We start from the raw sequence: 12,715 nt of genomic DNA, 5'->3' as shown, positions 1-12,715 counted from the left end.
AACTAAAATGCAAAAAAAAAAAGAGTGGCTTGGATGTTTTGTTAGTTTGCATATCGATCGTTTCTATTATTGATTTTTCTTTTTTGTTTCTCCCCCTTCTGGGACTCCATTAATTTTATGTATAATTATAAGATACTGACTAACTTTTTAAACTAAAGAGGTCGCGCATATATATATATATATATACGTGTATGTATAGAGGTGGTATTAAAAACTGCCATAAGAATCAAGGGTTAAAATTAAGGGACGCTATTTTTAATTTTTATAGTGATAACTTTTTGTCTATCTATTATTTTTCTTTCTAAAATGTATAAACAATATCAGTATTTCATCCAGACCAAATTAAATAATTATTAGGAGATGGACAAAAAATAATGTGATATAATTGGGACCAAAGGCATCTCAGATTCTCAATCACTGCGCTTAAAACTTGCATAAATTGTCCATTAAGAGGATGAATGAGTTGTTGGCTCTTCTTATTGAATTATTATTATATAAATATATATATCTAAACAGTTTTTGGTAGTTCTAGGGTCAACAATATTCATGATTTTGTGAAATTATCTCTACATGAAGAAAAAAAAAAAAATACTTCGTTCATTTTGTATCACTATTTAATTAACTAGTACAACGAACTTTTTTATTTTATGTTGGACCACAACTACAATGAACTTTGCTAACGAAACAGAAAATTATATGTGAATATACATGGGAAAATTAACGTGAAAAACCCTTTTCCCAAATAATGATAAAAAAATAAAAAAATAAAAACCTTTTCCCATATCGCTCATTTACATTTGGACGGACATTTATAGCTGCATAAAAATTATTTATGATAGAAATGTACTATTATTATTTTTTAAATCAAAATTAAGAGGGCGAAATAACAAAGAAGGAAAACAATAATAATATAACAATCAAACAATAATATATATATATATATATATATATATATATATATATAACACTCACTTCCCTTCAACATCGATATCATTCGTTTAATTTCTATCATTTATGATTAAAAAAAAAATCCATCATTCAAAGTTCAATTAACCTCAATTATATATATTGACCAAAAAAAATAAAAAGAAGAAAAAATCAAACTCTCAATTCGATCTGCAACTCTGCTGAGTGAAAAAACATGCAAGCTTCAACGATCTATGAGAGGAGTAAGCTGTAGTCAGGAGAGCACCAAAAATTTGCTCCTCCTAAGACAGATATATAATTAATCAAGCCCCTAACCACAAGTCGACAGTGGAGCTGAAGCTACATGTAAATAAAATTATTTTTAGAAAACAGAAACAGCTACAAAGTAAGTACTCAAATTAATATCAAATATTTTTATTCATAATAGTTTTGTCATTCATTACATACTCTTGACAACATAATCTGTGTCAATTAAACGACAAACATTATTCTCCTCATTCGTTTAGTGTAACAAAGTTCCAAGTATTAGAGGATAGAATTTCCTCTGTATATATCTCTAAGCAGGACAGAAAGTGATCTCGTAGTTAGGGCTACCAGAGCAGGTAAATGTGCTATTTTTGTCATCATAAGCATAGCTATAAGCTTGAGGGCAAAGGTTCTCGAAGATCCGGGAGTAGTCTGTAGGTGGACAAGTTTCCGGTTTGTCATTAGGAGGTGTGCAACAATACTTTGGGTCACCGAATCTCACACATGCACTTTTGCAACCGATCACATTTCCATCAGCTCCTTTCTGTTGCAGCTCGGCAGGGCATTGGGCATTCACATCCACTGGGCACGACGACGGCTTGCACTCACCGGTTCCACCATTGGTGGCTACCGACATTGGCAAGTTGAAGCCGTCGACCAAGCTCACGTCGTAGAAATCTTGTCCGCCGTTCGCGGCTACCGTGATTTCCACTAGAGTTGCTGGCGGGGCTGCACCGTTACCGTTGCACAGAACTTCACCAGAACCACAGTCTGCGGTGGCACATGTGAACTTCCCGGAGGAGGAAGAGCACCCGGTTCGGGCCCAGAATCGGCCACTCCATGGCGATGGGAGGTCCACTACCCGGTTGGCTCCGGTTGTCAACTCGAATCCGGTGGTTGATAATTGGGGTTTTTGGTCGCCGGTAAGGGTTCCTGGCCAAACGGTGTAGGTGCATTTGTTTGTGAAAGTGACTGTGGCTGCATGAACCCCTGTATGCCGACACGGAACATAACATCAGGCACAACAAACTAATTGAAGTAAATAAAAATAGATAAATGAAGTATAGTTTTTCCAAAATAAAATTTAACTATCTAATTCAAATTTGAAATCACCATCTCCGAAATGAAAATTCTTGATTATATTAGAAATATATTATTCACCAAAATAAGAAACTGGAGAAAAAGTTATAGAAAAGGAAAAAAAGGACAACTGACCCCTTTTTGCTACAAACTAGATGCATAAATAATTAATTTGGATGAAAGTAGAAACCCAAAAATGGAGGCAAAAAGAGAATGTAGGGAAGATATTTACCAGCGAAGAGGAAGGCCAAGGTGAGAGCAAAAAACACTTGGGTATTCATTGTTGATGTCTTTGATTGCTTGGATGCAAATGAATCAACTTGATTTTGGAATTGGTGGGGAACCAAGAGGTGCTATTTATAGGCTTAAGTCGGGATCTAATTTTTATTTTTATTTATTTCTTTTCTTTGGTTTTTTCTTTAAATTAATCATTGCGGGTCCAAATTGCCATCGGATCAAGATAATGAAGGGTGGGAACAAACAACGTAGAAATTTAGAGGTTCATGAATTGTCTAGCTACCGTCTTCCTCACTGCAAAAGTACAATTTTCGATTAATACTATTCAAAGTCAAGTTCACATTGATCTAAGGTTTAAAGCATCGAATTTTCATAAAAATTTTGATATTTTTAAAAGTGGATAAGAAATCTTTATTTTAAATGAAAACATATAAAAATGTCAAAATTTTCATTGAAATTTTTGTTAAATATCTACATCAATTTATTTACAATTTTATCAAAAATTTATAATTTTCATGAAAATTTTTTAAATTTAAAAAAAAATTCTAGTAAATTTAATTTTTAAATTTTTTTATCAAAAAATTAATAAATATTATTAATGTTTAATTATTTATCTACCCATTATTTTTTTACAATAATAAATTTAATATTTCTATAAAGATTATAGAGTAAATATAAATTATAACATGAACAAAAATATAAATATATATGTGAAATAAATTATATATATTATTATGATGATAAAAATAAAAATTTACATCCAATCGACTAATATTATATAATAATTATCAATAAATATAGTTATATTTAATATAATATCCATATTGATAACATATTAACAATTACACATAGAATTATCAAAAATACAATTTTTTAATAATTAATTTTTATATTTCACATATTAAAATAACTATAAAAAAAATTAATAATTTTCAACCACTTAAAAATTCTATATGATATTAAGATAACATATTATGACATATAATATTTGTTATTATATATCTTAATTAATACATATTATGAAATATGTATTTTTTTCTTATTTTTTATTGATAATAATATATTTAAGATCATAAACACTTATTATACATTACTGACTAAAAAAAACTATAAAATTTATTCAATTGTTTTGGTAATTTTATTGCCAATTGGATAATTAATTGATTAAATAAGCTAATTTTAAAATTTTAATAAAAAAATTATTTTTTAAAATAAATTTTCATCAATTTTAGTTTTTTTAATGAGATTTTTTTGATACTTGACAAATTTGAATACTCTATATTTTGAATTTTGAATATTGTTATCGATATCGATTTTTTGAACTTTACGTCTTCTATATTCTAAAAAAAAAAAAAATTATTTTAAATTCAAGGTTACATTATACTGTATCTACTAATTAAATGTTGGCGTAGAATTTATAGTCATTATACAACTAAAATCCATTAGCCGTGTATCTACTAATTAAATGTTGGCGTAGAATTTATAGTCATTATACAACTAAAATCCATTAGCCGTGTAGATTAGGTGTGAAAAGCCTTTAAATTTGATCATGAAATCAACAGTTGACAAGACCCTAAACAACACATGAATGGTCTCCGGCTAAGAGAAAGATTTTGCAGTTGAACTGTGGATCGGCCATTAATTTGTCAAATATATATAAAATATGAAAATATATATGGTTAGTTAACACATTGAACCATGCTTAATTCGTTCCTATCCAAAATCTTAATACAGCATTAACGCCCATGCATATGTTATGACAATAAAATATTGGTAATGACCAAACAAACATTAAATATTAGTAACAATTTTTTTTTGATGAAAGCGACTTTGAGAAACAAAAGAAGAATAGAGAAAGCATTGTGCCATGGGTCCACCGTGACAAAACGCGCTTGTGACCATATCCACCGTAATGAACGGGCCTAATTAATGAGAAAGACTTTTATCCATTGACTTTTATTCATTGTGAATTACATATGGTCTAGTAGCTAACATGAGATGAGAGAGCCAAGTAGAAGAAGTAATACCAGACTTTTAGAAGTTTCACTACCTGAGGATATATATCCATCCAGAAAAACAGCAAATAAATAAATAAATAAATAAAGAGAGTAAATATTGATGACTAACGATGACAGAAGAAAAGTCGTCGCCTATTTTAAGCATAGCACTAAATTGCTGAATTTATTAATGAAGAAAATATTTCTATGGAGTCACCAAACAAACAACACCATTAGTTAAATAAAAGACACAAATTCTAAAATTGAGTAATCAATACGCACGTACGTGTCACTTTCTAACGTTGTCTCTTTCCATTTCTAATTTCTTTGTTTTTTTTTTTTTTTTTTTTCTCAACACATACTTTTCTTTTTTAATGCATAGACGGAGGCAAAAGCACGTTGGATGGAGAAAGTGAGATCATATATCTATCGCTCATAGGCCGTGGCGATCTTAGCAAGTTTAGAGATGAAAAGATAAAGAAAATGGATTTCGGACTCCAAATAGCCATTACTCGGATAAACCTCAGCCATCTTCTCGAAGCCCTTAAACATACACGCAAACCTAATAATCCACTCTCATACTAAGTAATAACATTCAAAATTAGAATTATACTCTTACACAGATACAAGAAAACGAGAATTACATAGCGATATCCTTGAGAGACGTCATGGAAGAAATGTAAAAGCTCTAAAATATTGCCCCAAACATTGTGAGATCGAAGAACCTAAACATAAACCAAACAATAGTCGGAGAATTACGTTACAAGCTGAAAACACACCTTGTCCGGTGATGGAGCTTGAGGACCCCATGGAAGAATCCAAAAAATCAAAGAAAGCATATCCCGAATATATGCGAGAAAGAGGAAGAAGACATAGCTTCAGGTCCTTTTCCCTTTCGTTATTTCCAAAAAGGGGAGTGAATTCTAGTCCAATTTTACCTTTGGGGGCTACGATCCAATCATAACTGTCTAATTTTAACAACAGACGATTAATCGGGAAATTAAAGATATTTTAATAAAATTTTAAGTTCTGAAGGTATCCAATATTGACTATTTTCTATTATATTTTCAATCAAATAATATGTACTAAAGCTTATTTTTTAACAAACAAGTACTACTCAAATTTCATATCATTTAACACAACTGATAAATTTATTAAAATATTTGTTATTCATTTAATCATAATACATGTATACAAGATAACGAACTAAAATTGTCTCTAATCAAGAGAAACACTTCCTCCTTTTTTTTTTTTTTTGGGTTAAATGAGAAGGAGGACTTGGTAGTCTAATGACCATTAGTTTGTCATAGTTTTCTTTCTCTCTCTCTCTCTCTCTCTTTTTTTTTTTTTTTTTTCTATTTCCTTTTTGCAGAAAGGACCACTAATTTGTCATAGTTGTTTTTTTGTTTTTTTTAAATGAAAATTAATTTTGCGATAGTTGGTAGTTACGGAAACATGTAGTTGCATTGTGACCACACCCGATCTTGGAAAATGGCCAAACCACATTAAATTGATAAGAATAGCAATGTGAAAAAAATCTAAAGAAGGTGCACTGATTATGCCGCGTGTCGATGGTGAAGAAACGTGCGGACGTATGAATGGGCCTACCCCAACCATGTTTGGGCCTCAGCCTAATAATGAATAGACTAGAAGTGCAATAGGATCCAGGTCCTATGGACTTACGCGTACGAGCCATTAATACTACATAAAGTCCACACCTTGGAGACATTTGCATTTTTTAATTTATTTTTGATAATAGAGAGATGCGTAATTTGTTAACAAAACGAGGGAATGGTTGTATGTACAATTATTTATGACAGATAAGCACAATTATTTTTTTAAATCGAAGTTAAGAGGGCCGAATAACAAAGAAGGAAAACAATACTAATATAACCTGGATACTTGATTGATTGAGAGGAGCAAAGGAAAAAGAAAAGGAAAAATTAATGTGTAAGAAAGAAAAAGGAAAAAACTAATTAATGTTAATATATGATAAAGCTGTTAAATAATATCCACCTGTGTGAAAAGAATAATAATAATAATAATAATATGATGCACCTGTATAGTAATTAATATTTAAAATACTATTTTGAGTTTTTTTTCTTCTCTCTCTCCTTTTCACGGGCAAAATGTGATAAGGTAATTAGGTCCACTGAAGCACGTAAAAGTGCTAGTTTTATCATCATAAGCGTAACTATAAGCCTGAGGGCACTGATTTTTAAAGATCTTAGAGTAGTCTGTCGGCGGGCAAGTCTCTGGTCTATCAAAATTTCCAGTGCAGCAGTACAGTGGCTGGTTAAGTGCTAAACACGCACTCTTACACGCGATCACACGCCCATCCGCCGCTTTCACAGCCAGCTCTGGCGGGCAAACACTGTTCACATTCCCAGGACAACTTGTCGTCTTGCAATCTCCCGTTCCGCCCTGTGGGGCCAAAGAAACCGGCAAGTTGAAACCGTCGACGAGGCTGATGTCGTAGAAATCTTGTCCGCCGTTCTGCGCTATAGTCAATTCCACCAGGCTCGCCGGTGGAATTGCACCAGCACCGTTGCATGTAACCTGACCGGAACCGCAGTCGGCGGTGGCGCATGTGAACCTTCCGGTGGCGTCATTGGAACAATCTGTACGTGCCCAAAAGCGACCTGACCACCCGGGGGAAGCATCCACGGTTTGTGTAGCCCCAGTGGCTAACTCAAAACCTGTCGATGATAATTGAGGCATGCCATTACCGGTTAGAATTCCTGGCCAGATGGTGAAGGGACACTTGTTTGTGATCGTGAATGTCGCTGATTCAACCCCTGCATGAAATACCAAAATCTCCATTTTTCATCAGCATGCATATATATTGGAAATAAATTTATCTTGATTTTCAATTCCACAATAATAGGATCGAATCAGATCAACTCCATTACATACGGAGCATTATATAATTTTTTTTAATTACCTGAAAAGTCAATAAATAATTAATCATCAATAAATAATAAAAATTAATTCCTACGCTTAGCACCTAATGACTGAAAATACACCTTCAGATTTGGGTTCGATCAGATTTAGGTAAAATCTCCCTTATCTTTTAGTATATACTATCCCGACAAAGAATAAAAAAAAAATAAATAAATAAAATAATGAAATCTTCTATGCATAAGGATTATGTTCCCCCATGTGCAATGCCAAAAAGGGTGAAAAAAAAAATAATAATAATAATAATAACAATGCATTTGAGAATTTAAAAAGCAGGGAAGGAAGCCGAAAGGAAAGAGAGAGGGATCGTACCAGAGAAGAGGATAGCAAAAGCAAGGCAAACGAAGATTGTTTGGGCTTTCATTGCTAACTACCCTGTTTCTGATTATCTCTCTTATTTTTGACTGCTAGGTTTGGTGAATATACCATCCTATATATAGGGCCACAGTTATTGATGAATTAGGGTTATTTTTTTTCTTTTTTTTTAATTAGTGGATTTAGGTAATAAATCATCCACAGATTTTCTTCTAAATTTGTAGTATTTTTTATTTTTATTTTTTGGATTGTTCCTTAATTCGTAGTATTGAACATTAAGTGTGCGATCTGTATCAGAGAAAAGACTAGTTAGACATATAAATGGAAAAAAAACTGTTTGTTCTACAAAAAAGTAAGTTAGTGCTCACGTGGATTAGTTATTAGACAGATAGTGCTTTGATGGATCTGAAGAACATATAAATATTTTGATTATAATCATCCTTTATTAGTTTACTTTACTACCCAATTAATTTGGATATTACCCCATCTCGTGCACTAACTGGCCCAGTAATCTCTTTCTCAGTAATGCCCGTTTTGGGTGAGCACGTTTTATTACTAGCAATTCTTCCCCAACCCTTCTAAAATTTATTGTAATATTAAGTCTTTTTTTTCTAATTTTTAAATTTCTATGTATCAATATGGTATCAGAAGATCAAAACAAAACAACGATTAAGGGAATGGAAGGATGCAATTTGCACTGACTAATAGATTAAGACCAAAAGCTAGCACAAGGAAGATCGATTAAAGAATCTACTGTATTATTATTACACAGAAAGTCCATTTGAATATGACATATATTAATCTTTTCGAGATCTTGAAAATCTAATTAATTATTACACAGAAAGTCCATTTTAGAATTGACTATTTTTATGCCATTAGATTTCAAAAATGTTAATTTATACCAAATAGATGAACGATACACATTCTTTCAATTGAAAATGCTGTCAATCAAAATTTTAAGGTGCTATTGATTCCTCCAATAAAATATGAATATTAATAAGATGAGGTAAGACATGCTACTAGGATTTACAACCTTATCTAGAAAATAAATGTAGTTAAAAAAAAATCACACACACTCCAACAAATTAAAAAAAAAAAAATCTTGATACATAATAATAATCATACGCATGCCTCCATTTGTGAAATTTAGCCATCATTCACTATTTTCAAAATATGTTTTTTTTTTTTTTCAATGGAAAAAAAGTTATTTAGCATTTTTTTTTCAATGGAAAAAAAGTTATTTAGCAGAGGTAGATAATCGACTGTAAATTAATGACATTCCATAACACCCCATACCAAAAAATATACATGATTAAACAAGTTTGACCAAATTGACTAAGTTTGATCAAGTTTGACTAAGTGAACAACATATGGGTTCAAGTTGACTTTTTCAATAGCCAATATTTTTGGTTTGATTGAGGTATCATTGTGTAGATCTCATCGATATGAGTTCATAGACTGGCGGTATGCCAAATTCTGAGTTACAGATAAAAAGTTATGGTTGTGAGAAATTTTAAGCATAAGTTTTAAATCAGTATCCAAGCCAATATCCAGTTTTTATCTGTTAGTGACCAAAGACTTTATATAAGCTTAGGTAAGTGTGTCAAACAGGAAATAAAGCCCAAAATATCCATTTTTTCCCTAAAACCTAAGAAATTTTCTCCTCAGACCCGTGGATCCAAACTGGATTGTTTCGACCAGTTTACCATCGAACCGGGTCACCGCCATTTTGCCCATTTCTGGCCAACCACCACTTACATGTGCCAGCCAAATGGAAAGATCACTTGAAGGCGAGATCAGCCAAATTTCATGGCAAGAAGTGGCTGGACGCACCCAAATCGGGCCAGCAAAGTCTGCAGCGGCCGACGAGGTGGGTCACCTGATTTTCTCATTTTTTGGCCGTTTCAGGCCAACAAATACACCTTTTTCACTATTTTCGACCCCTCTAAGCTCATTTCCTTGGTTATTTAGATTCCTCACCGTTTGAAAGATCCGACAACGAGAAGTTTGGCCAACGCTTCAACAGTGTTTTCGGGCCACCGGAGGAAACTTTGGACCAAGGTGAGCATACTGATGAGTTCTTTGTCTCTTGGGCTTTCCATCAATATAAAGTTTGTGAATTTTGGAGGTCGTTTGATGATTTTTCCATTTTTAGATCAATTAGTTAATTTTCGGATAAGTTGGGGACTGTGTTTGGACAAAATTAGTCAAATTAGTTAAAATTGGAGTTGAATTAGTGAAATTGGATATTATTAGAATCCATTAGGTGGTTTGATTTCAAAAAATTAGGCTTTTGGTGAAAATCCCCAATTTTGGGTACTGGATCCTAAGGGCACGCGGTATAATTGGACTGTCCGGTGTCCAATTTATGCAATTTTATAGTATTGTAAATCATTTTGAGACATTTGGGTTATACAAGTGTCTCTAGTTTAGTTGTTTAGAGGCAATTCTATAGAGAAGCAGGCATGAGCATTTACAGTACTGTGAGTGGTTATTAGTTTCAAAAATTATTTTGGGGTATAATATAATATATATGTGTTCGAATAATTTGTCTTATACACCATTTGATTGAATGTTTGGATTATGCATATAAAAATATCTACCTTATTAAATATGAGTTGTCATTTTACGTAAGGTTTGACAATATATTAAATGGTTTTAAATTCTAATAGGTTCATAAGTGAACTTGGAGTAGTTAAATATTTTGGTATTTAAATTGGGGTTTTAAATCATTTTGGAAATGATTTATTTGAGAAGCAGATGGAAAATTTTATGATTTTAAGCATGTTCAAATATTTTAAGAATTTTATAGGTTTAAAATTGATTTATGGTGAATATATTTCACTGTGGTATTTCTAATTTTCGTATGAAATGACGATTAGAAAATTTTGAAATATTTAAACAAGCGGTTGAACTTGACAATTAAATTATGATTATGATACAGTAGGATACTGTATCGGTTATTTTTAATTGATGTACCATATATTACCAGAGTTTGGTTCAGTATTATATTATAGTGTGCTGAGTTTACCACGGTACCGTGAGGTTGGTTTCATCCAACGGTTATCTATTATTACCACGGCCTGTGAGGTTGAATTTATCCGACGGTTTATTATTATTACCACGGTGCCATGAGGTTGGTATTATCCAATGGTTTATTATCGCCACGAACTGTGAGGTTGGATACGTCCCAACAGTTAATTATTATTTCCACGACACCGTTCATATATTGAGGGTCATGAGGTGGGTGTATCACACGGTTTGCAAATTGGTATATCGTATGATACATTGTATATGTTTGTATATATTGTTGATTTACAAATATTGTGGTGATTCCTGCATTTTTATATTTATTTGGTGGAACTGTATTTATTATAGTTATGCTCAAATGTTTATATCTTGATTTGAGACATTTCATAATATTACAATGATAGTTCATTCATACTTTTGAGCATTGGTTTTTATAATATTAATTGGGGTACAAGTTTGTATTTTGTGAAATGATTTTTAAACGGGAAACTTTTCAAACGAGTGAAATGAGAGGTTTTGAGAGAAAGATTTTTCAGAAATAAATTATTATTTTTCTATTATACTATACCACTTACTGAGATTTCTTTATCTCACGTTTTATTGTTTTAAATTCGTTCCCCTAGGCCCAGGCAGCTAGTAGCAGTCTACCTCACGTACAGCCTATCATTTTGTTCTTTCCACAACAGTAGCCGTATTTATCTTTTCTTTACCTATTGTTATCTTCTAGACTTATTTATTACTTATCTGTACTCATAAACTTTGTTGACACTTTTAAAATGCTCTGATTTTAAATATGGGATTTAGTAGAGACCATGGTATTCATGTGTGTAGTTATGGTATGTAGTACAATAGACCGGTTGTGGACTTATATATATATATATATATATATATATATATATATATATATATCGAGGTATTAATGTTAATGCTGGTGTTTGATTATCTACGTTTTAATATGAAGTTCTATTGGATATTTTTTAGAGATTATCCAGTGGGACTTCACTCGGTGAGATCACCCAGGAGATCCTGAGAGGGTTCCCGGAACGGATCCTATCACATTCCCCTTTCGATTTTGTCATTAATTAAATAATTGGAAGTTGTTGGTTCTCAATCCCATCGAATATTCTCATATTTTGTAGTTTATAAGGATTAGATTATCTTCAACCACAACATGGAGTTAACTACATCAAACCCCAATATTACTTAGTACACATTTATCTGCTATCATATTTGGTTGTCAACTTAATTGTTAGAAAATAAATATTAATCATTATTAAAAAAAAAATTGCTGATATATTGAAGTTGAGAACTGAAATTAAGTGAATGGTAGAGCAAGAAATGACCATTACTGTCACGTGCCGATCCAGGTTTTCCTGCAGGGAGGCAGTATTTGAATTTGAAGACCCTTTTTCACCCCCAAAAAAAATAAAAATAAAATTGTTTTTATTCATTGCAGTTATTTTTTATTTATATAATGATTTTTGAATGTACCTTTCCTATTTGCGAGAGAACTGTGACTTTATTTTGTAAAGGAAGAGCATGGGGAAACAAACAGCAATACGATTATGCGAATCCTGTCATGTTTGCAGTTTGCAGTTAATATTGTGCGCTTCACTTAATTGTCAAATTAATACGCAAAGATATTCTTAAAAATAAAAATTAATAAATAAAGAAATAAAATATTGTGCATAATAATACAAAAAAGGGAGATGATATTTATTTGGAAGAGCCTTTACACTCCTTTACCAAAGAAGATGGGGTGGGGGATTTCATCTACATTTTTAAGTTTCGAGAATTTTTTTTTCACATTCCTGAATTTTGAAAAATCTTATTTACCTTTATAAGGTTTGGATAATTTTATTCACATTAAAAAAAATTATTAAACATAATATATTCTATACAAACCACACTAAATTTTATTT

The 12,715-nt window shown here is 31.8% G+C and overlaps 2 protein-coding genes across 2 annotated transcripts; both read right to left on the bottom strand.

Annotated features, from left to right (window-relative positions):
- Positions 1–1,317: 1,317 nt before the first annotated feature.
- Positions 1,318–2,642, bottom strand: LOC107432015 (thaumatin-like protein 1b). Its single transcript, XM_016043067.4, has 2 exons — positions 2,486–2,642; positions 1,318–2,163 (listed from the first exon to the last, which is right to left on the bottom strand). Exons 1-2 carry the CDS (start codon positions 2,532–2,534, stop codon positions 1,484–1,486), a joined length of 729 nt encoding a protein of 242 aa, XP_015898553.1. The 5' UTR covers positions 2,535–2,642; the 3' UTR covers positions 1,318–1,483.
- Positions 2,643–6,508: 3,866 nt separating this feature from the next.
- Positions 6,509–7,854, bottom strand: LOC107432030 (thaumatin-like protein 1b). The gene is made up of 2 exons (XM_016043083.4): positions 7,761–7,854; positions 6,509–7,285 (listed from the first exon to the last, which is right to left on the bottom strand). Exons 1-2 carry the CDS (start codon positions 7,810–7,812, stop codon positions 6,606–6,608), a joined length of 732 nt encoding a protein of 243 aa, XP_015898569.3. The 5' UTR covers positions 7,813–7,854; the 3' UTR covers positions 6,509–6,605.
- Positions 7,855–12,715: the final 4,861 nt, after the last annotated feature.

Source organism: Ziziphus jujuba, chromosome 11, assembly GCF_031755915.1.
Source record: "Ziziphus jujuba cultivar Dongzao chromosome 11, ASM3175591v1".
NCBI classification, from domain to species: Eukaryota; Viridiplantae; Streptophyta; class Magnoliopsida; order Rosales; family Rhamnaceae; genus Ziziphus; species Ziziphus jujuba.
This window is presented reverse-complemented; position numbering and strand designations above follow the sequence as displayed.

Coding starts and splice junctions, on each gene's coding strand:
- LOC107432015 (XM_016043067.4), bottom strand. CDS start 2,534: ATGAATACCCAAGTGTTTTTTGCTCTCACCTTGGCCTTCCTCTTCGCT. Junction 2,164..2,485: donor CTTGGCCTTCCTCTTCGCTG/GTAAATATCTTC, acceptor GTCGGCATACAG/GGGTTCATGCAGCCACAGTC.
- LOC107432030 (XM_016043083.4), bottom strand. CDS start 7,812: ATGAAAGCCCAAACAATCTTCGTTTGCCTTGCTTTTGCTATCCTCTTC. Junction 7,286..7,760: donor TTTTGCTATCCTCTTCTCTG/GTACGATCCCTC, acceptor TATTTCATGCAG/GGGTTGAATCAGCGACATTC.